This window comes from Microcebus murinus, chromosome 19, assembly GCF_040939455.1.
Source record: "Microcebus murinus isolate Inina chromosome 19, M.murinus_Inina_mat1.0, whole genome shotgun sequence".
NCBI classification, from domain to species: domain Eukaryota; kingdom Metazoa; phylum Chordata; class Mammalia; order Primates; family Cheirogaleidae; genus Microcebus; species Microcebus murinus.
In genome coordinates, this window is record NC_134122.1 from 24,314,361 (window position 1) to 24,337,321 (window position 22,961).

General features: G+C 49.9%; 1 protein-coding gene across 1 annotated transcript in view; it reads left to right on the forward strand.

Annotated features, from left to right (window-relative positions):
• Positions 1 to 22,961, forward strand: part of SDK1 (sidekick cell adhesion molecule 1) — a 905,178-nt gene that overhangs the window by 860,733 nt on the left and 21,484 nt on the right. The window contains exons 39-43 of the mRNA XM_020281544.2: positions 1,701 to 1,862; positions 2,541 to 2,666; positions 13,397 to 13,561; positions 16,745 to 16,882; positions 19,950 to 20,070. Of these exons, the coding sequence (XP_020137133.2) occupies positions 1,701 to 1,862; positions 2,541 to 2,666; positions 13,397 to 13,561; positions 16,745 to 16,882; positions 19,950 to 20,070 (712 nt within the window). The remainder of the gene's footprint in view (positions 1 to 1,700; positions 1,863 to 2,540; positions 2,667 to 13,396; positions 13,562 to 16,744; positions 16,883 to 19,949; positions 20,071 to 22,961) is intronic.

Sequence of the window (22,961 nt, forward strand, 5' to 3'; positions counted from 1 at the left end):
GTTTTAACAGTAGTATTTTATGGGATTGTACCCTGAGGCTGTGTAGTGCAGGGCATGGTTTAAAAATTGATTAAATAAATAAAATTCTGACACACAAGCCAAGGGGAAGGCCAGACTGGCTCTGGTTCCTACTGGGATGGGATTTAGAGAATCTGTACACGGGTTTGTTTTTGCTCTGGGAGGGTGAAGGCATTTTTAACAACAAAGAATGAGTTGCTGTCCGGCAGGACTACATCGAGCAGGGACCTGTTCATTTGCCCGTGACAGTCGCCAGGTAGCAGGTGGATAGCATTAGAGAAATTGGCTTTGATGGCTTTGAAAGGTGGGTCTCTTTCGTATTAAAAAGGCACTTTGTTCTGTTCTGAAGTCAAGGCCGCTCTAGTCCCAAAGGTGCTGACGAGGCTACACTGCTCGGGCTTGGGATGCGGGGCCACCAGAGGGGCCTGGGGAAGGAGGCGTCCACCAGCACAGCTCTCCTCCAGGACGCGGTGGAGGCGAGCTCTGCCTCGGAGTCCCACCCCCTCTGCCTCCGCGGGAGACGGCCAGTAGGTTTTAGTCTACTGAGACCTCTGGGAAGTTGAGAGCTTACTCAACTTTTCTTTTTTTTTTTTTTTTTTTTTTTTGAGACAGAGTCTCGCTTTGTTGCCCAGGCTAGAGTGAGTGCCGTGGCGTCCTAGCTCACAGCAACCTCAAACTCCTGGGCTCGAGTGATCCTTCTGCCTCAGCCTCCCGGGTAGCTGGGACTACAGGCATGCGCCACCATGCCCGGCTAATTTTTATATATATATATCAGTTGGCCAATTAATTTCTTTCTATTTATAGTAGAGACGGGGTCTCGCTCTTGCTCAGGCTGGTTTTGAACTCCTGACCTTGAGCAATCCGCCCGCCTCGGCCTCCCAAGAGCTAGGATTACAGGCGTGAGCCACAGCGCCCGGCCAACTTTTCTTTTTAAATGCATCATTTTCAAGCTTACTTAACCAAAGAACCCCATTTTCCTTCTGGAAAATTCTATATTCACATAATTTTCAGTATATTTTCCCCCAAAATGTTACATCTCCGTTATCTATTTATACTTAATCCAACCAGCAAGACTTTTACGTTATTCCCTCATCTACATAAGTATGAGAACGTTTGTCTCTGCATTGCCATCATCCTCTGAACCAAGGCACCTGTACCTGCAGCAATGAATGTATTTTTCTTCATCCTTGCTCAAGTTGCTGGAGCCCTTTGGCCACAGACTGGCTGCAGGCCCCTCACAGGGTCTAACTGAATCTCGCTGCAACTCTTCCATACTCTCCTCTCCCTGTGACTATGTCAGGAGCTGGCAGTCACCATGCCAGTGGCACAGGACTTTGTACACCTCAGAGCCAAGCCCGTCCTGGATACAGGTGGGCGGTGCCCCTGCACCGTGCCCACCGACTGGGTGTCCCTCCCTCCTGGTGTCACTGGTGGGGCTGGCTCCTCCCTCCCTGTGCTGCGGCTTCCTCCTTCCTTTGTCAGCACCACTTATCAAGCTTAAGCTCTAATTACACTTATCTGTGCTGAAAATTGGCTATTATCACCATGTAAACTCCTCCTAATTGTAAGAAATACTTCCTTGCAAACTGTAGGGACGTTTCCTTATTATCCCGGCAGCACAGACAGGCTCAGCCCCTCGCTGAGCCAAGCTCCTCTCTCCCCTTTGCCTCCGGTGGCTCCAGGCGTGAGCAAGGTGGTGACCGTGGAAGTGAGGGGCAACTGGCAGCGCTGGCTCAAGGTGCGGGACCTCACAAAGGGGGTGACCTACTTCTTCCGTGTCCAAGCAAGGACCATCACCTACGGGCCGGAGCTCCAAGCCAACGTCACGGCGGGGCCCGCCGAGGGTGAGTGGAACTCCAGAGCAGAGGGTCCACGTCGGTGCCAACTGGAGCTTCTCGCTCTGCTCCCTGGGCTGGGGGTGTGTCCCTGGGCTGGGGATGGGGGTGTGTCCTTGCTCTCAGCAAAGCAGTGTTGGCGACTCTGAGCTGCCATCAATTCATGCATGTCTGGGCAATATGGGAGTCCTCAGTTACATGCGCATGTGAACTTCTGCAGAGGCGCTTGTCACATACAGATGAGCAAACTCTTAGGCGTTAAGCCCGCATTGTTTTGTGGGAAAAAAAAAACATAAGATAAAATAAGTGAACTGGTGTTTTGAAATAAAATAAACAAGAAAATTTAAAAGTTTCCATGTCTTAAAGAAGGGCCATGCCACGTCCTGCTCAGCCAATGGTTTTGGCCTTTGTTTCTGCACTCTGAGGCCGTGGCAGCAACACTGGTGTTCAGGGAGCCCGTAGGGTCCCGGTGTAGTGCTGGGCACCCTGCACGCATCTCCCCTCCCCGGCCTCTGAGAGCCTCCTCATTTTAAGATGAAAAGTCGTGGCTGAGCAAGGTTAAGTAACCTGCCCAGAGACCCAGGGGCCTTGATGGATCTGACCCCGTGCTGTGACATCTCCCCGTGCAGGGGATGGGGCGATCCTGCGTGCACATGTCCACCCTCCCTTCTCTTCTTCATCCCACAGGGTCCCCGGGGTCCCCCAGAGACATCCTGGTCACCAAGTCCACCTCCGAGCTGACCCTGCAGTGGACCGAGGGACGTGCTGGCAACACACCCACCACAGGCTACGTCATAGAGGCCAGGCCCTCAGGTAGGGGCATCGGTGTTACGGGCAAGTGGCTCCCAGTGCTGGGATCCATGGCAGTCTGCGTGAGTCCTTGGCTTTGCGAGAGAAAGAATTCGGGAGAGAGCCAACAGAATCAAGCAAAAGCAAGTTTTATTTGGGAAATACAGAAGATCTACACCACAGACAGGGTAGAGGCTAGCTTTCCCTGCTGAGGAGAACAGCACCTGTGGGTTTTTTGGTTTTATTTTTAATCTAAGCTGACTTAATCATAGGCTAAGCAGGGCAAGAATATTCATGTTCTTTCTTGGAAAGGGGTGATGATTTCCTCAAACCGGGAACCCTCCCTTTTCTTTACTTACAGGGTCCCTCCCAGAACTGTCGTGGTGTCAACAGGAGTTCCCTTCAGCCTGCTGACATAGTACAGCTGGGGTGTGTGATGCGCTGCAAGGCCATGCAGAGGCTAATTTCTTTGCCATCTTGGTTTTGACAGGTCTTAGCTCGTTCTGTCACCACACCCTGTCTTTGCTCAGGGTAGCTGGGGCTTTTGACTCCGGTTAAGCAGGGCCTGCCAGTTCCCTATCTCATCCGGGCCCAAGGAATGATGGTGTCTCAGCCCTGCTGAAAGCGACATTCCTAAGAGTCTCAGTGCCAGAGCCTTTGGCCACTTTCTCTTTCAGCAACTCCCAGCAAAGCTGAGACGAGAGGGCAGTTGTGTTGGAAGAAGAAGCTCATGTCTCTCCGCCTTTCAGGTTTATAATCACAGCTGTGCTATTAACCCCAAGGGCATTCGATTCGGATGTTTTAGCCACGTGGCACTCACTTAGAATGATAATTGTCAAGCTCGGAAATAGGCAGAGAACTTAGGGACACGTAAGCCATTTTCTGCTCATCAATGAGATCCGGGAGCGTTTCAGGAACTCATCTCGGGGTTCCGAATGTTTGCACGCGGGCTGAGAAGAGTCGCGCTCGTCTCTGGCAGTGTGGATATTCTTATTAGCAGGGACACCGGCACATCATTTGCTTCATTTTTTAAGTTTCTGAAAATGAGGTCTAAGATCCATTTCCAACTCTATTCACCCGAAGAATTCTCTTCCTTCCATTTGACTTTAATAACTAAGGACGGACATTATTGGAAAATGAATTTCTGATGGGTTAAGTTGGATATTACTGCTTAGAGTTGGAGGTATCACCAGGCCTAGGGAGCACTGAGCAGCTTCACGGTGACCTTCAGCTGGTTGCACAGTTAATCATGAACATCTGAGCATGAAAATATGCGATGTGCCAGAGAGGCATTCGGGAAGCGAACCATCAAACCCCGCCCGCCAGATGGGCTGAGAGCTAGGAGCCGTTTTAGTCTAATATTTAAAGAGGCTATTAGACCAGGAGGAAAGATCCCAAAAGTTACATCCATCACTGTGTCAGAGTCATTTGTTCCCTCCTTCCCCACCAAATTGCTTTTGAAAGATGACTAGTTAGACTGCCTTCTAGAAACTTCTAAGGAGAAACCTAGTGCATAAGACCAAAAAAATTCCTACTAAAGGCAACATGAAAATGTATTTGGCTCAAGGACGCAAAAATTCAGGATTGCTAGCCTAAGTAAGGCATTTGTCCTGTGCTAGAAGTAGTGGGTCCCAAATCGATGAGGAGTTTGAGCCTGGCAGGGGCCTTCTGTGGGCACCAGACCCCCATACCTTGAAGCAGATGGCCCTGGAATAGTCAACTGGCTTCTACTGATGACATTTGGCTCAAGAGCCCAGCCAGAGTGCCAGAGCTATGCAGGGAGGGTCCTGGTGCGATCTGGGCCCCAACTAAGAGGTTGCAGAGGCCCCGTGTAAGGAAACAACTCAAACTTTCCCTCCCCAAATCTAGGGAGAGCATGTATTACAAAGGTTACCTTGTTAACTCTTCAAGCCCACCAAGGGGCCCATAGACAGAATTCAGGAGATCCATGAACTCAAATGGGAAAAAAATACATTTTTATTTTCACTAACCTCTAATGGAAATTTAACATTTCCTTTAATTATGAACTTCGTGCATTTGTATGCCGGGGCTTCCGTAACAAAGCACCACAGACTAGGTGTCCTAAACAGCATAATTTTTTGTCTCACAGCTCTGGAGGCTGGAAGTCCAAGATCAAGGTGTTGGCAGGGCTGGTCCCTTCTGAGGCTGTTCAGGACACCCTCCTGGCTCCTCGGAGTTTCTGATGCTTCTCCTCATCACTGTCCTCATCTTCACGTTGTGGTCTCCCTGTGTGTGTCTGCGTCCACATTTCCTCCTGTGGATAAGGACACTAGTCATATTGGAGCAGGGTTTACCCTACCCCAGCATGTCCTCCTCCTAACTGATTACATCTGCAATGGTCCCATTTCCAAATAAGGTCATTCTGAGTTATTAGGGTTAGGACTTCAACATATGAATTTGCAGTGGCAGGCAGGGACAAAATTCAACCCATCATAATAGGTGAAAAACCACATAAGTAACAGTAAGGCCTGTGACAGCAATAGAAATCACAAATACTTTCATATGACATTCCAGCTAGTGCATCCATTTCACCATATTGCTTATGCTTGTCATTACTTTGAAATTACGACCGTTTGTGGACTCTCTGCTAGACCTTGTTATCTCATGAATTCATGAAGAAGCAGAGACTTCTAAGTTGCTCTGGGGTAACAGTGGTCACAGGTCACCTAAACCCAACTCGCCACACATCTTCCAAAGAACCATCTAGCTAAACAAGTGGCACAGAGGAAACCACCCAGAATCTTCACTTCTGACACCACCAGGAGACAGAGGCTGCTAGGAACTGTCTCAAGGTCATTGTAAGCATTGCCGATGTAATTGGTGTCCTGTAATCTTACTTTATGCATCTGTAGCCATTCTGAAAGGGTGTCCTTAAGGGTCAACGGATTGCCGAAGGGACCCATGGCACCACAAACAGATTGAGAAGCCTGCACTAATAACCACAGAAGAGTCTTGCTGCTTGCTTTTCTCTACCTGAGTACCTGTCTCTCTGGCTGTAGACTGAGAATCCCAGGGGACCTGTGGCTGTGAAAGGGAGGAGATATTCTGCATCTCAACTGTGTCATGCAGGTGTCCGGGTGATGACACGGTAGCACCGTGTTGCAAGATGCTGCCAGTGAGGGAAACCAAGTAAAGGGAAACAAGCTCACTCCAGATAATTTCCCATCACTGCATGGGGCTCTACAAATATCTCAAAATAAAAAGCTGATTTTAAAATAGCAATTTTTAAAAGGCCATGGATGGTCTCCCCAGCCTGTTCGCTCAAGTGCACCAATGCACCTTTGATAAGAGCACCCTCCTGTCACACATCAGCCTGTGAGGATGTGCTGTCCGCAGCCAGCCACGATGCCTGGGCTTAGCATCTTAACGCTGGTCAACACTTTGGGGCATTTTCAAAGAGATGATAAGACGTTGCTTCTCAGGCTTGCCTGGGGAGCTGTTTAATTTCTCCTCCGGTTATAACATGCTCATCCGCCCACCAAGCTTAAGAGAATGGGAGGCCTGTGGGCTAAATGTGCTGTGTCCGGGGTCTCAAGGCAATGTGAATGAGAACTAATTGGCACGTCTGCTGGGGCGTCAAGCTGAGCCCCACGCCTTGGAGGAGCTGCCCAAACGTGGAGGAGTCAGTTGGAGGTCTGAGCTCAGAGGGGTGGAGCCAGCAGTGGACACTGACCAGGAGCTAAAACATGATGAGAAACTGACCAGGAAGATGCCTTCTTTATCAACGAGCATTAAAGATTTTGCTTTCACTTCCGCTTTGCTACTTGACATTGGAAAGCAGATTGCCAACGATTTCCCCTTTCGGATCATTAAGGGAACCAGAGCAGGCTGCTGGACCTGTGGCCTCTCACAGAAAGTTGGGAAAGACGCCCCTCCCTTCTGTGACTAAGGCCAGCAGCAACTTGTCAAAGGAAATGCTTCTATGGATTGTCAATATTTAAACACCTTGCAGTACCTGAGGGCTTTGGATCTCAGCTGTCATCTATTACAGGCCTCATTACACAAAGCATTAAGTGCTGTATCATCTCATTTTCCCCACCGAAGCTCTCTGGCAAGGCGTTCTCCAGGCGAGGGAGTGGTTTGCTGAAGGCGTAACGCGCCCTGTCTTTATTAGGAGGGGCCAAATCAGGAGCCCTCACCACAGGGCAGTGGGAGATGGGGCACCTTGCACTGGGCAGCCCGTGGCCCAGGCGGTCGGCTCGGCCTGATGTCTCTCTGCCCCGCCAGATCTCTGCCTCGCCGGCGGGAGCTCTGTGGTTGCTGCAGAGCGCGTGGGCAGCAGGCCTGGGCAGCCTGGGCAAATGGCAGTGCAGCCTCTTCCTCTTCCTTCTGCATCCAGACTTTAACCCCTCAAATTCCTCTGAGTAGCCCCCGTTGTTGCCATAACGTGGAGACAGAACTGAACAGCAGCTAATGAAATTAGCACCAGGCTCGGACACAAGGTCCCTTCTTATTCCGAAAGGGTGGGCGGAGAGAGAGGCCCAAGGACATCACCATCAGATTCCGCCATCGTGACCAGGCCAACACATTCATGTCTCTGGTTGTGTGCAAGTTTCCTCCGAGTCGGTGTTGCAAGCTCCCTGGAAAGCAGTGGGGGCTATGCAGTGGGCATATGCAGATGATTTATTTACACAAATTATTCCGAGGCATTTTACTGTGTAGATCATGAAGCCTAATTTACATATTTACACAATAGACTGGAATGGCACTAAAGGAACTATAAATATATTTTCCTCTCCAAAGCAGCCATGAAATACATATTTAGAATGTACCCAACACAGGCAGACACTGAATTACTTTTTCAACAAATAATGTATTTAGCCCAGAGCTGAGAGCCAGGGAGCTGGAGCCCAGCCCCTCATCTCATCCCTGAGGGGACACTCTCCGGCAGTGGCCGTCCACTCTCTGTCCTCCTGGGAGCTTCCCAGCTCCCGTCCGTTCATTGTGCTCATCTTCAGTCGTTGGTGACGAGAGTTTTCAATTGAACAAAGAAGAAAATGAGTGTTTCTCCAAATGTTTAACATCCACAGAAGTTCCCAAGTCAGCAAATTCAGCAAGAGGGCTGCAGCCGCTCTCAGACGGTGCTGCCGGCCCTTGTCTGTCTCATAACCGAGTTTGTTGACAGATCGTCAGCCGAGCGTCCCCTTCCTTCCCGGGCCACTCTCCCTCACAGGCCATCCTTCATTTCCTGCCTTGAATGAGGATCAGACACAGGTAATTTTTTTTATCAGATGTATTTAGCCTCGTGTTTAAGCCCCACCTGCTTCAGTTAAATTTCTCACCTAGTTGACCATTTGAACAGAGAGGAATGGCAGTGTTTAAAAAATAAACAACTGACAGGCTTCCATTTGCTCGGAGCTGCAAGCTGACAGCCGAGCGGCTGGTTGTGTGAGTCCGTGGAACCAGCGCGTGCAGGCGGTGAATGACAGCTCCATGCGGCATGGAGACCCTGTTTAATTGTCCATGAAATCAGACTTTTGCACTGGCACGACGTCTGCCCTGATACCTGCAGCACACAGCTCTGTTCTGGGCGTTGGAGGGAGAAATTGAGCACCGCACCCTCGGCCGTGCTGCACTGGGCTCCATCTCAATTCAGAAGAGAGGTGATCATGTTTCCAGGTTTATTAGGACATTGTCTGGGAACAGATGTGCCTCCTACCGTCTGGGCGGGGGAGAGGCTGGCACAGAAGGATAACGGCTGACTCATTCTGCCGGCTGGAAACGAGTAGCTGGGATGGCAAAACCTGTTTATCCTGGAAGAGATTTCCTGTTTGGGGGATCTTCGATATTAGCCACTTCTGTCGTTTAAGTAGCCAAGCAACATAATAAAGGAAATAAAGACAAGTGGTTTGTAGTCTCTGTGGAAGAACCCCCCAAATGGGGAGCTGAACTTGCACGCATTGATTCTTGTGCATCTTTCCTTCTGAGGTCACAGGATTTTAGGTTTGTGATGACAGTGTGGCTTATTTAGGAATATTTTGCAAAGTTTCTTTCTCAGTGGTTTCTCTGCTTCCTCAGTGGTGTTTTCCAACAGTGTTTCTATACCAAGGGTCCTGGCAGGTGTTCTTTCAGGTGGCCAGAGAGGACAGGGTGGGCTCAGCAGACAGGTGCGAGACAGTCACTCTGCTGCATGGACCCAACCCTTCCCCAGATGTCAGCAGTGGAGGCCAGACTGGAGGTGGGCGTGGCCCCCAGGAAGTTCAGAGCCCTGCCCTGGCACGGGGGCTGGGGCCTGGATCAGTCATCTGGGCTCAGCCATTCATTGACCTGGCTTTGGAAGGGCTGTGACTGTTGCCTCCCACCCAGTCCTAGGTTTACCTGTGATGGTGACGAAGCTCATGTAGTGGGGAAGCAAAGCCGGGCTGGAGTCTTCAGAACATCCCAGCAAGACTCACCTGGGTAATTGCAAATGGGCTGAACTGTGTGCCCAGAATTGCCTGTTAAAAAGAAGAAGGCCCTGCACTCCTCTCGGGGGTGGCTTGAGGTGGAAATCCAGGCACTCGGGATACACTGGGGTGTGGAAAATCAGTTGCACAAATCTCATTATTGCTAATAGTTCTTTAATGTTATTTTTTCCTCCTAATTTGTAGAGATACTTTTCTCCATCATTGATTTATTGAGATATTTAACAGCATAATACAAATGAGAAAAACAATCCACAGTTGAGAAACAGAGTGGACGCTTTTGACGGCTGCCAAATTTTTTTTTACCCACGCATAGTCATGGTGTAAATATTAGTGTGGCTACGTAGCCCAGTGAATTAACTGGAGTGTAAAATGTGCTGATTTTGTGAAGGCAGAATTAAGCAGAATAAAAATAGGAACATTTTCTTCTGTTAATTCAGAAAGAAATTCTCTCGGTATAACATTCCTCCCAACATTTTTGAGTATAAATGGATTGCTAAATAAATCGTTCTGTGTTGAGATTCTGTATCAATATTTTAAAATGTTTTTATGAAAAATGCGCACAATTCCTGGAGCTATGACAGGGCGCTTAAAATAAAATGTGGCCTTTAGGTGATGGTAGAGGAAGAGGAATCATTTTTTTCCCTCAGTAGTAGGAAGGCATTACAGAAACATTAATGCAAAAGACATTCAGAGAGCCCACTCCAGAGGTGTTAGCCCTTCTTAGAACAGTCTGAAAAAATATTTTATAGTCTTAGTCCCTTAACTTCAATGGTTTTAAGCAACACCCAGTTTATAAGAGTATGCATTTTTGTCTTTAGTCACTTTCACAGCATAAAATTATCTATTTTTTTAGAGGGAAAACAATTTATTCAACATTTAAAGTCCTTAAAACAGTGACTTGCTCATAGTAAGCACTAAATTAAATGGTGGTGGTTTATTATTTACTGAGCCTGCTTGCACTAGGCACCAAAAAAGGCCATGTTAGGCCGCAGAAATGTACAGCCCATGTGGGGGAGAGACAACCGCCTAAAAAAAGACTCAGAGTCCAGAGACTTGATGCAAAAGCATGAGGTTTTATTTCCAGCGCAGCGCAGGGGCAAGCGAGCTAGGGAAGCTGCCGCGCCGGCCTTTTTTTTCCTTAGGATTTTATAGGCAGAAACCACACGCAGGTGGCTAGGGACCACAGGGTGGGGGGAAATTCCATGGGCTTTGACCTTGCACAAACATGTACCAGATGGGCTAATATCGGGAACTTCTACTCTTGGTCAATAAACTCCAAGGACTAATGGCAAGCGGTTTTCGGGGAGTTACAGAGTGGCGCCAGCGGAGGGATGCCAGCGGGGGAAGGGAGTAGGGTTGAGCAAGCGGAGTTTACAGAAGCAGAACGGCAGGTTAGATTTTTCTCCACAGCCACAGGACACAAAGACGGATGGATGGGTGGATAGGGCAATGGACTGGTGGATGCATTGGCGGGCAAGTGGATGGGTGGATGGATGGAGACTAGATGAATAATGTCAACAGATATATATTGAGTTCTTTAAAAATTCAAGAGCCCAGTGTTGCAAACTGGTAGGTAAATGTGATGATGTGCTTTGGAAGCCCTTGGGTAGAAGCAAACATCCCTACCTGGAAAGTGGGGTGGGGTTAAAATTGGGCTGGAAAAGGTGAGTCTGAAAGGGTGGAATGACCTTGTTGATTTTCCTCCATGTGGACCACGGCCTGTGAATAGCTCATTGAAAACAGAAATCACGTCTGATTTCCTGAAGGGCTGAACAGGGCCTGACCAAAGAATAGGCACTAAAGTGTCTGTGAATAAATAAGTGGGGCTGGCAACTGGGTTCCCCAGGCCAAGGGAGAAGCCTGTGCAGAGTAAATGCATGAGCGCCCCCCCTAACTGTTCTCATGCAAAATTCATACAACATAAATCACATATAAAAATCATTTTGTGCATAAACCTCAGTATCTTAGCAGGGAAAAAACAAAAGGCTTAGGCCAGCCAGGGCTTGCCATTTTGACACCATTAATGGTCATGAGTATCTTGGTGAGAAATGACTGGATACTACCTCTCTGCCTGTCCAGAGATTTGCACCTTTAAAATCTCATTCACATCTATTCCTCATTAACCTGTGACTAGGAGGACTTAGTTGGTGCAAACTCTTAATCCTCTGCAAATATAGACTGATACAATAGCAATTTTCTTCCTGTTTACTGTTGGGCTAATCCATCTGAGCAGAGCTGGTGCTTCAAGGTGTGTGATAAGGTTGGTTTCCAGATCACCCTCAGCCCCAGGAGGCTGTGGGCACATGGCCATGCATATTCAAATGGGTTTTCCTCACTAGCTCGCCTGCTTTTTAAAAGATCTCATACCTGTGCCTATAAGAGAAAATATAATTCATGTAGGATTGCTACTTCAAATGAACATTTTGGGCTCTGAGCCCACCTTGTAACCAAACAACCTCCTTAGAGATTGAATTTATGTTTTATTTTGCAAATGTTTATGTAGTGCTTACTATGTGTGAGACACTATTCTAAGCACTTTATAAATATTAACTTAAAATCCTTGAAAACTGTGGTGTAGATGACTTTGTTATCACCATTCTAAAGATAAGGCAAGGAAAGGTTGAGTACTCTGCCTGAGGTTGCACAGCTAATTGGAGGGTCCAGGTTTACATCAATCTAGCTCCAGACCCTGCTGTCCTTTCAGCCTCGATGGTGTCATTGGTTTCTTTGACGACAGATTTCACTGATCATTTCTCTTGCACTATGGGTAGATGCCTCAGAAACAAACCTATTTGCTTTTCCTTCCTCTCTACATAAGATTTTCTGGCTTGAATTTCAGTTTTATTAATGTTTTCCTATACGTCAGAGTTTAAATAAATTTAATATATATTTATTTTTATGCTGTCGTAAAATAAGCGTACCCTAAAATGTACCATTTTAGCCATTTTAAGTGGCATTAAACATTTTTAACTGGCATTAAGCACATTTACATTATTGTGCAACCATCACCACCATCCATCTCCAGAAATCTTTTCAACTTGCAAGACTGAAACCCTGTCCTCATTAAACACTGCCCTCTCCCTCTCCCCAGCCCTTGGCAACCTCCGTTCTACTGTCTGTCTCTGTGGATCTGACTAGTCTGGGATCCTGGTGTAAGTGGAGTCATATAGGATATGTCCTTTCATGTCTGGCTTATTTCGCTGGGTGTTGTGTCCTCAAGGTTCATCAGTGTTGTAGCAGAATATTCTTCCTTTTTAAGGTTGAGTAATATCCCATTATATGGATATACTACAACTTATTTATTGACCTATTGGTTGATAGACCCTTGGGTTGTTTCTACCTTTGGCTATTGTGAATTAATGCTGCTGTGAACATGGATGTACAAATATCTGTTTGAAATTAAATATATTTATTAAAAAATTGTACTAATATTTGGTGGTACCTGAGCATAGATTTAAAAACTAACTGATCTTAGGGCAGGACTGATGCTGAAGCCACTCTAAGGGATGCTCAAACTCGAGGGTGGCACTTTGTGTGATTTTGGGGGCAGCTGTAAGTCACAAGCCCAGTAAGGGATCCCCGGTGTGAGGGAAGGGTCCCTGGCGGGGCTTTCACGGAGCTCATGCAGGTCCCACGAGTGCAGCGTCTCCACATCAGCCGCCATCCAAGTACTTCCACTGTGAGCGGGGTCTCGGGACCACGCAGACGAGGTAAAGCTGCACTCGGGACACTGCGGCCACTGCCTGGTGTGACATGGGGAGACCTTAGCAGCGCTGCAGAGCTGGCGGCCAGCGGGTCAAAGATGCTGTTGTTTAAAATTTCCACTTTGACCCATTGGCTGGTTGTAGTTTCCAATTAGGATGCAGGTGGGATGCCCTGGGCACTCCAGACACCTCAGGGCCATGCTCGCTGTACATAGGGATGGGGACCAGCTGGTGATCAGTGGAGTGGCTGCATCGGGAGCTGTTGGCAGGATCACAAGAGTCAGTAATGGGTGTGCAGGGAACGCAGCCAGGCAGAGGGAGCCAGAAATCTCAAAAGTGAGATCCAGTCGGACCCAGAGGGAAAGGCCTGGAAGCCGACAGGAACACTTAGGCACAAGGCGAACAGGCAAGGGGGCAGCTTGGTCCGTCACTGAGGGAGGGATCATCTCCCTCCTTTCCCACTGTGCGACCCTCACTGGCCTCTGATTTACATCGCCACCCTGAAGCCCTCGGCCAGGCTGGCCAACAGCTGACCCGCCAGGCAGCGGGCACCCAAGTGCATGGGGCTCACCCTAGGGACAGTGCTCCTAACCTCTGCTCTTACCCTATCATCCCTCTGCAGATGAAGGCCTGTGGGACATGTTCGTGAAGGACATTCCGCGGAGTGCCACGTCCTACACCCTCAGCCTAGATAAGCTCCGGCAGGGCGTGACTTACGAGTTCCGAGTAGTGGCTGTGAACAACGTGGGCTACGGGGAGCCCAGCAGCCCCTCTAGGGCGGTGTCAGGTAGGGGCATCAGGGGTCTCGGGGGAGAGAGGAGGAGATGGAGCCATTGGGGAAAACAGAGAGGACATGCACCTGCTTCCTTGGGGCTCTCTGGCTTAGTCACGGGGCTGCCTGAAGAAATGCCAGTGTGGAGGGTGGTGTGTGTCCTGGCACTCTTCAGTGCCACCGACATCCTGGGCAGCTCCCTGCCCTGCAGCCCATGGGGCCAGCTCTCCCCTGACAGGACCCCAGGCCCTAGAGCCACCCCTACACCACCAGCTCCACTATTGATAAGATTACCACATGGTGCTCAAGCAATTTTCAATTTGTTTTCTCATATATGTTAAAAATCAGAGACTTATGCAAGAGACAGAGTGGTCAGCCTGGGCTAAGCAGTGTCATGAAGGTGTTTCCAAGCAAAGCAGAGCCCTGGGCCCCTATGTTAGCTGACATGTTGTTGCCAGGAGCAACCGGTGATTTTGGAAGTGCAGACACAGCCCCAGTAGCCACAGGGGACATGTTAACACTGGATGACCTGAGAGCGGTCGTGTCCTACTGGGGCCTCCCAGAGAGATGTGGAGGGGCTCAGGGAATGTGGCTGTTCAGGGCTAGAGTGAGCCAGTGCCTGTCACTGTCCCTGCAGATGGAGTGCGGGTGGCACCCGCCTATTTCTTGGGCCAGACCTTTCTTCTTATGTTCATTCCTGGGAGGCTCCAGGCTCCAGCCCTGGGGCTGCTCTGGGTGGGGTGGCAGAGGAGACCATGGCAAGGTTCTTCCTGGAGCAGGCATATTAAGGAGATGACAAAGGTGTCCATGGTCACCAGCAATGTGGCAAAGCTGTGACATATGGTGAGGGTGGCTTCTCTTGGGGAATTCAGAAGGTGCACAGGATATGGCCACAGAGGAGGAACCCAGGGAGACAGAGACAAAGTCCTGGTCACTAAAGGGCCCCAAGAGAGGGAGAAGCACAAGGGGGAGGAGGCAAGGCTATCACTTGTCATGTCCTCCCTCCTTGCCACCCTCACGTGTTAGGACCTTAGGGTCACTTGGCGATGTTAAAAACACCCTCCCTGGGCTCCTACCCCAGAAGGTGATGTCAGTGGCTCTGGGCATTATTTTTCCAGCTCCGCAGCGATTCCCACGTGCAGATGGGCTGCCCGCCAGGGCACTGGTGGTTTGAGCGAGGGGTGGCTGGAGGATGGCAACACGAGGCAGCTGGAGAAAGGGGCAGCAGCTCTCAGGAGCAGGAGGCCTGGGGATGGCAAGTAGAGTCTAGGCCAGAGCCAGGAGAGACTGGGCTTTCAAAGAGACAACCTCACTGTTCCTCTTCATTACAATAAGAAAATTATGTTTCATTTCCGTGCATTTAGATTTGCGTAAGCTACTGGCAGCATTTGTTGAAATTGAAAATAGCTTCATCCTTTTTTGGCCACATGTTTGGAAGAAGGGTAGGGTCTGTGGGCGAGTTTGGAGCCCTGAGCCCTGCACCCCGGTCTAGGGGTGTCCTGGGATTCTGGGGCACTCAGTGGGCTGTGAGGAGGGGCCAGATGATGGCTTAATTTTTTAATGAGTAAGATTTAGAAAAATAAAAAATTTCTCATTTCCTTAATTTTTATTATGAAAATTTTAAACATACTCCAAAGCAGGGTGAATAGAATAAGGAACCCCCAGTACCTCTCATCCCAGTTCAGTAATTCAAGTCTGCCTTATGTGTTTTATCTATGAAAAATTGGTGTAAAGCAATTCTAAATACACGCAGTTTCTAATTGCACATCCACACGCCAGTGGCAGAGGCTGGTTCCTTCCGCAGGTCACACTCCCTTGCCCTTCTTCGTGGGGCATTGCGGCCGGAGCCTTTCTCTGAAATGCCATCGCATCCAGAACTGGCCTTGCTGCCCTCTGGACTGTCCCTCAGAGGAGCCAGCTGCTCATCACCTGCTGGCATCTGCTAGGACCCAGGCCAAGCAGCTCAGGTCCCTGCCCTTATGTGAGGAGCCCACAGAGCGGCTGAGGCCTTTCTTTCCTGCCAGGTGCCAGAGCCAGGCCACTCTGGGCCACACCTGGGGCGGGTTGGGTTGGCTGCACTAGTTCTGTGAAGGATTTAATGTGCGGCCCGAAAACCTACTTGCACTTGTGGATCTAAAATACTGTCATCGCCTAAGCAACCCCATGGTGTCAGATTATCCAAAGCCCATTTCTCCTTGTTATTCCCAGCGTGGGCACATTCTTCATTCACCAGTGAGATCTCAGCGGAAGGTAGCTGTGTTTCCGTGGGCTGGCAGCCGGGGGGCAGGCCGTGGGCTCTGCCTGTGAGAGGCTTGTGTTTCCTGGCTCCAGGCCGCAGAACCAGCCTCCCTGCAGAGAGACCCTAGCACCATCTCGCACCTACTGAGAAACAATTTCTCACTTTTCTGTTCCTGGTAAACAAAATAAAACATAAGGAAGAAGAGTAGCCACCTTCAGAGCAGCTTTTAAATGAAACCTTTTCCGTTCGTTTCTCAAAAACATATCTAAAGATGGGCCAGTAGTTGAGCCCAGTGCTACCCTGGCCTCCAGGGGCTGGTGACCTGGTGGGCAGGTGACAGTGGGCAGACGCATCCAGCAGGCACCGTGATGCGAAGTTTCTGCCAAGTACAGGTGGGACCCAGTGCTTGGCATGGGCGGGGTCAGCTCCTGGAGCTGACAGGGAACCCCTGAAGGCCTTGGGGAGGGGGCGACTTATTTCCAACTTGGGAAGATCTCAGGTGGCAACTAAAGAACAGATTTGGGGGAGACAGGAAGAGGCAGAACAGTGGGGATTGGGGGCAGTGGCATGGGCAAGGGCTGCTGGGGAGAAGGCGGGGCTCAGCGCTGTCTCAGGAGAGGTCCCAGCACCAGGGAGAGAAGGATGTCACGCACCTGTGTTCCCTCCTTTCACCTGGGCAGTGTTTTTAAGCAGCCAAAATTAGGAGAAAATGAGCATGACAGGCGGTGGCTTTGATGGGCAAGGTGAGGACAAGGTCCAGGACATAGACATCTCTGGGGTGGGGGCCTGGGGTGCCTGAACCCCGTCCCGCTGGAGGGTGGTTTCCTCTCTCCTGTGACTCGGGTTCACCCAGCATGTCCCTCCTCCCAGCATAGCCCTCCTCTCCTGCCTGGTTCCCCCGAGGCGACTGTCTCGGAGCTGCTGTCACACGTTGCCGTGTGTTTGTGTCTTTTCCTCAGGTCAAGCAGAAGCCCCGTTCTACGAGGAGTGGTGGTTCCTCCTGGTGATGGCGCTGTCCAGCCTGATCGTCGTCCTGCTCGTGGTGTTCGCCCTGGTCCTGCATGGGCAGAGCAAGAAGTACAAGAGCTGCAGCACAGGTGCGACGCCTCCCGAAGTGCCCCGGGCACCCGTGAGCTAAACTGTTGACATTTATTTTTCTCTCCTGGATCTGCCGTGCCAGCACCCACTTTTCCATTTTGCCTGCCTGTTGGTGATAAAATAAATGCAACAGATTGTTCTCGGAGGCAGCAAGGTGTAGCAAGGCAAGAGCTCTAGACCTTGGGGACCCAGGTGCTGGCCCAGCCTGCCCTGGGTTAGCTGTGCATCCTGGAGAAGGCCCTGCAGTCATCCAGCCTCTCTGAGCCTCAGTCCCCCTCAGTCCCTTTGCCCAAATGCAATTGTATTTTGTTGTATAATTAGAAAGCGTAAAGCATTAAACCTATGAAATATTGTACTATTCAGCCTTGTGAATACAGTGAACCGGCCACATCTCGGATGGTTCAGGGTGGCTCCAGGGGAGCTACAGAGACGTCCTGTGGCCCAGTCTCCCATACTTTCAAGTTTGTACCTTGCCTGTGTCCATGGCCTGGTTCCGGGCCCTCCGAGGGCCAGTTCACTGTGGTGTTTCCAGCACAAGCTCCACACCAGGCATGGGTGGGCATTCCATCTAGAAACGTCCATTGCTGAGTGAAGGGCCATCGTTAGGGAAAGGAACAGATGGATGTGGGGCAAGCCAGCCGCAGAGAGCACATGCGGCAGCCTCCTTTATAGGAAGGGCAGGAACAGCCCAAACAAACACGTGTTTTCAGGGGGCGGAATCGAGGTTGCCTCTTGGCAGAGAAGCATGAACAGGGAAGGTGCACGAAGGCACCTACGGGTGCTGAAAATGCTCTCCATACCTCGATGCATTGGCAAAATATCACCCCAGACACTTAAGATTAGTGTACTTTGTGCATTTTATTATCCTCAGTTTCTTAAAAATGCTCATAATTACAAGTGAGACAGATCTTTGCATAACCAGAACGTAACTGAGCTCTAGACTACGGCCTGTTTTTATTCCACACGGCATCCGCCAAAGCAGCAGCACAGCCAAAGAATGCAGATGGTTCTCTGAGCCCGGCTCCCTCATTAGGGGTTCTCCCATCAGCTCGTCTGTGGTCCCTTTTTAGAAAAGAGTCCCTGGTGAGGTATTTTTAAGAAGGAGCCCATGTAGGCCTTTGGGGGTGAGGAGACAGCTGAGCAGATCCCCGACCTGGCCCTCCATCCCACCGACCTTGTGCCGAAGGGGTTAACAAAACCAGGCACCTAAAGCTCCTCGCCATTTGCTTTTGTAACGCTTGCAATTCATCCCTCAAAGAAAGGATTTATTTTTTTCTGTATAAATTCACTTCTAACAAGTGTTCGTAAATCAGATTTTATTCCTATGGGATTTACAATGTATGAATGGCATGTCATTTTACTGAGCTAATGCTATTACAGAATCCTGTGTCGGGCGCATGGAAAATCTCTCCACTTTTCACTCTCCTTCTCCATCTGGAAAACAGACTTGAAAAGACAGATCTGACCTGCAGCTTCTGATACTCAGCCTTACCCTGGAGTATTAATTTAACATCATAATTGAGGCCTAGGAAAAAGAAAAACTTGCCTACCAGCATGTTCCCTTCCTGCCCAGGAGACATGCAAAACATAAACCTTTGCTACACAGCATCACTGACATCCCGCCCTGCCTGCCCTCCTCAGCCACCCACCCTCGCCTGACTTCCTTTCTGATGCTGGCCCCCACCTGCTCGCTCCCCTCAGCCCGAGTCCCCTCGCAGGCACGCTTGTCTCCCACCCGCTGCTCTGTGTCCCAGCACAACAATAGAGCGTTCAGGCATGCGGCATGCGGAAGGGTGCCAGGCCCCAGCAGAGAGGAACCCCTTGGGGTTTAGAAATGTCAGTGCACTTAGGCAGGAGAAGGGGTCACCCTGGATGGCCAGGGAGGGTCCCTCTGCCTCAGGGCCTTTGAGCTATGACCTAAGGGAAGGGAAAGGGGCTTCCAGGCAGAGGCAACAGCAGGTGGGAAGGCACTGAGGGAGGGAGGGCACACCCAGTGTGAGCCCGTGTTGGGGAGGGGGCGAAGGATCAGTGGTGACACGGGTGAGGGTACAGACTAGGCCAAGAAGGTGAGGACTCGGGCCGGCAGATCAGGTGGGAAGCGTTGGAAATTTTTATATGTTGTTTGGTTTCTTATAATTTTATTTTTCTTCATTTAGTCTGCTAATATATTTCAAAATATGCTTTGATATGTATTTGTAAATTTATTCTTTTTTTAAAATGTGCAATTCAGTGGTTAATTCATAGATATGTACAATGGCTACCACAGTCAAGTTTATTTATTTATTTACTTATTTATTTATTTACTTTTGGGACAGAGTCTCACTCTGTTGCCTGGGCTAGAGTGCCATGGCATCTGCCTAGCTCACAACAACCTCAAACTCCTGGGCTCAAGCGATCCTCCTGCCTCAGCCTCCCAAGTAGCTGGGACTATAGGCATGTGCCACCCTGCCCAGCTAATTTTTTTCTATATATTTTTAGTTGTTCAGCTAATATCTTTCTATATTTGGTAGAGATGGGGTCTCACTCTTGCTCAGGCTGGTCTCGAACTCCTGAGCTCAAACGATCTTCCAACCTCGGCCTCCCAGAGTGCTAAGATTACAGGCGTGAGCGACAGTGAGGGCTCTGGGACCCACAGTTAAGTTTAGAACATTTTTATTACCTCAGAAGGAAATCCTATACCCCTTCTTTAGCTAGCACACTCCCATAAATTTACTTTTTACTTTCTGTTTTGTTGTATGATTGTGAATTTTTTATTCTGAAATTTATTAAATATTTAATTTCCCCGACTTTTAAAAAGCTTATACATTCTGAGTACATTTTCATAAAATACTGGCAAGAATACGGATATTTTGTCATCAGGCAAAATGAACACTGAAATGCTCATATTGTCATTTTGCTCCGACGCCATAATCAGTGCACAACTTTTCTCCCCAGCTCGACTCTAACTGCCTTGCAAGCTGTCGTAGGTCTCACATGTAGCCAGAATCGGGAGCTCCTGTCCCTGGCCCAGGGTGGCTTGGTACTGCCACTAACACAGCTTTGTGCTCGATTCCTGGTTGGGCGTAGGTAAGAGCGTCTCCACCATGGAGGAGTCTGTAACCCTGGATAACGGAGGATTTGCTGCCTTGGAGCTCAACAGCCGCCACCTCCATGTCAAGAGCACCTTCTCGAAGAAGAACGGAGCCAGGTAGGGGGGCCGTGGCTGCAGCCGGAGTGTGTGGTGTCTGTCAAGGGCCTGAGCCAGCCCCATGCCCACTGGTGCCTCCTGAATCCCACTGTGTGGTTTCAGGAATCACCAACAGGCACGATTCTAAACCCAGCAGGGGCAGCGCTGACTCCAGGAGGAACAGGATTGGCAGAGTGGTTGGAGATGTTTCCACACATTTCTAGAGACATAAAAAGAGGGTAGGACCTCAGTGTGTGGGAAGAGCCCTGAGACACCTAACAGCTGCCCGCTGGCCTCCCGTATCCACTGGCTGACACCTGGGCTGAGGAGTTCCTGCTTCACAGGGGCGTCACCCTGGGCTGCAGTCGGCTTGCCCTGGTGTCCTCTCGGGGAGGGTTGTAGTTGTAGTTTTATCACTTCATGTATTCCAAGTCTTCCTGTAATGACGCAGATCGCCACGTCACATGTGGACATGAATGGACAGGAATGATCTTTACCACCAAAGCCTTTTATCTTTTTTCCCTTTGCCTAATTTCAGCAGGAAGTAACCCTTCCTAAAAAAGAAAAAGAAGTGATAACCTTGATTTTCCTGTTGATTTGTAGAGCATCCTCTCCTGGTTGAGCACCCTTGACCACGGAGCAGGGCCGGGATTGGTGAGGGCTCTTGGGAGTCTAGAAGGAAAAAAGCAAAACACCTGAGGATGCTTTACCTGGAGAACAGACAGCTCAGGGGGCTTCCTGGGGCCAGCAGCAGTAGAGGTGCCTCTCCTCCCTCAACCATGCCTGCCTCGGGTACTTTTAATTGTGAGGATGTGGGATTAGCATCAAAACTCAGAAAGGCTAAAAGGTTTTTGTTTCCCTTGATTGTAACACGCAGTGGCCGACAGCGCCCCAACATTGCTGTACTGCTCCCGTCCTCACCCGAGTCTGGGAGTCTCATTGGTTGAGCGAGGCTGATCACCCAGGCGCCTGCAGCTGACCCTCTGCCAGCAGCACCAGGAGGTCAGCCCAGAGCAGAGTCGGCCGCCACCCGCGCTGCTGTCCTTAGGGCAGGAGCTAGAAGCCAGTGATGACCTCTGGTCACGACTTTCATCTCATTTGTCTCCTAGGAGGCTAGTTTTTCCTGTTGTGTAAAAGAAACATGAAAAGGCAACCACACATAATTTTAAGACCAAGGGGAACTTGTCACAGAGAATTTTTAAATATTATATGCTCCCTTGCTGCAACTATCTCTTCTGTCTTGAGAAGAAGCACTCACAGTCTTGAAGCACATTGCCCAAGAATAGATAATGGTCCAATTTAAGTTCATCTGCTTCCTAGAAAAAAAATCATTTCAGGGTGAAGCTGGAGGGTCTCAAAACACAAAGAGGTTTTCCCAAGGGGTCCCTAACGGGGAGCATACAAGTATCTTATGTCAGTAGAACCAGGGTCTGTGTGTCTCCGGGAGACTTCATTGTGATGGATGGTACAGGTTTTATAGGGAGGTGGATTTGGCACAACTGAGCCCTTTCTACAGAAAAGCTCTCGGGCACTGGAGGGGCCATGAGCCTCCCCCAGGCCAGGAAGTGTTAGAGCCACTTTAGGAGGCTGTGGAGCACCGTGGGCCAGGCAGGGTGGCAGACCAGATGCCAGCCTGCAGGGCTCCTTCCCTCTCCAAGCTCCCTGAGCCCATCTCATGAGCCGATGCTGCTTCCTGAGTCCGTGGGGCCACCGCATCTGGGAGGGTGGTGGGCGTGGGCCCGTGGCCATCCACATGCACTTCACCCTCAAACACATGTAAGCGGCTGTCTCTGAAGTGCTCGGGTCACATCTCTAGGCGTGCATTTCCACATCCAGAACTGACCGCTGCCTCCTCACTTAGCCAGCTGCCAGGAACACCGACCACGACCTCTGGGTGGTCTGATGCAGGTTCTCGGCGTGGCTGCACGTTCCCCATGGACAAGGGGCTATTTGTTTTGGTTTGTTCATCCACGTCAACTGGCTTCAGTCAAGATCCTGAACTTCCCAACAGGGTCAGGTGCAAACCATTTTGAACCTGCTAAGAGCCAAGGACAGAATGAAACCAAGACAGAAAGGCAGACTGACCCTTTCCTGGAGTTTTTTCTTCAGTCCTAGCACTGAGACCCCAAATGTGATTGAAGGAAAAGATTCCCTGCTGGGGAAGGGGTCTGAATGTTGCCAGGGCTCCAAGGAGGGCTGAGGCACTGGGGCTGGGGAGGGCCCTGTGGGAATTAGCCCCCAGCATCATCTCCAAAATGTCTTCAAAGTAAGGATGTGGTTGATTTATATCTCTCTAGTGCGTATGCTGTGGTTCCAATTTCTATGTGGAGAAGGCACTACTTTAGCTCCTTAGATAAAAAGATTTATCCAAATGGTTAGATGAGAAATGGAATCTTTCCAAAAATAAACTATCTTTGAGGTGGAGGAAAAGACAGCCCCTCGGGCCGTCACTGGGCCTTTCCTGAGAAACAGGCTTAGCAGCCCCCGAGGGAGGCAGGGCCTACTGGCGAGACCTTCACTTCCAGTCTTCCCACCGCAGCTTCTCCTCCTCAGTGTGATCTCCAGGGGTTACTTTTCCCACTGGGGGATGAAAAGACACTCCATCTGCAGCCGCCGCTGGGCTCTGCACTCCTCGCAGCACCAGGGAGGGCCCGGCCGGGGCTGCAGGGGTCCCGGACGTGGTGCCTGTGCGTGCACTGGCCGTGCACTGGCCGTGCCGCTGCCCCCCACTCTCGCTGACAGGTCCTGCGCATCCTTAGGGGCAGCGGGGACACTCAGCCCCGCTGATTTAAAAATTACACAATTTTGTGCTTGGACTTTCTCCTCAAGTTACAATTTTTTTCATCTGAAAAATAGAAGCTGGGCTTCTACTCAGCTACAAGACGACAGTCACCAAGGAGTTGGGAGCTAAA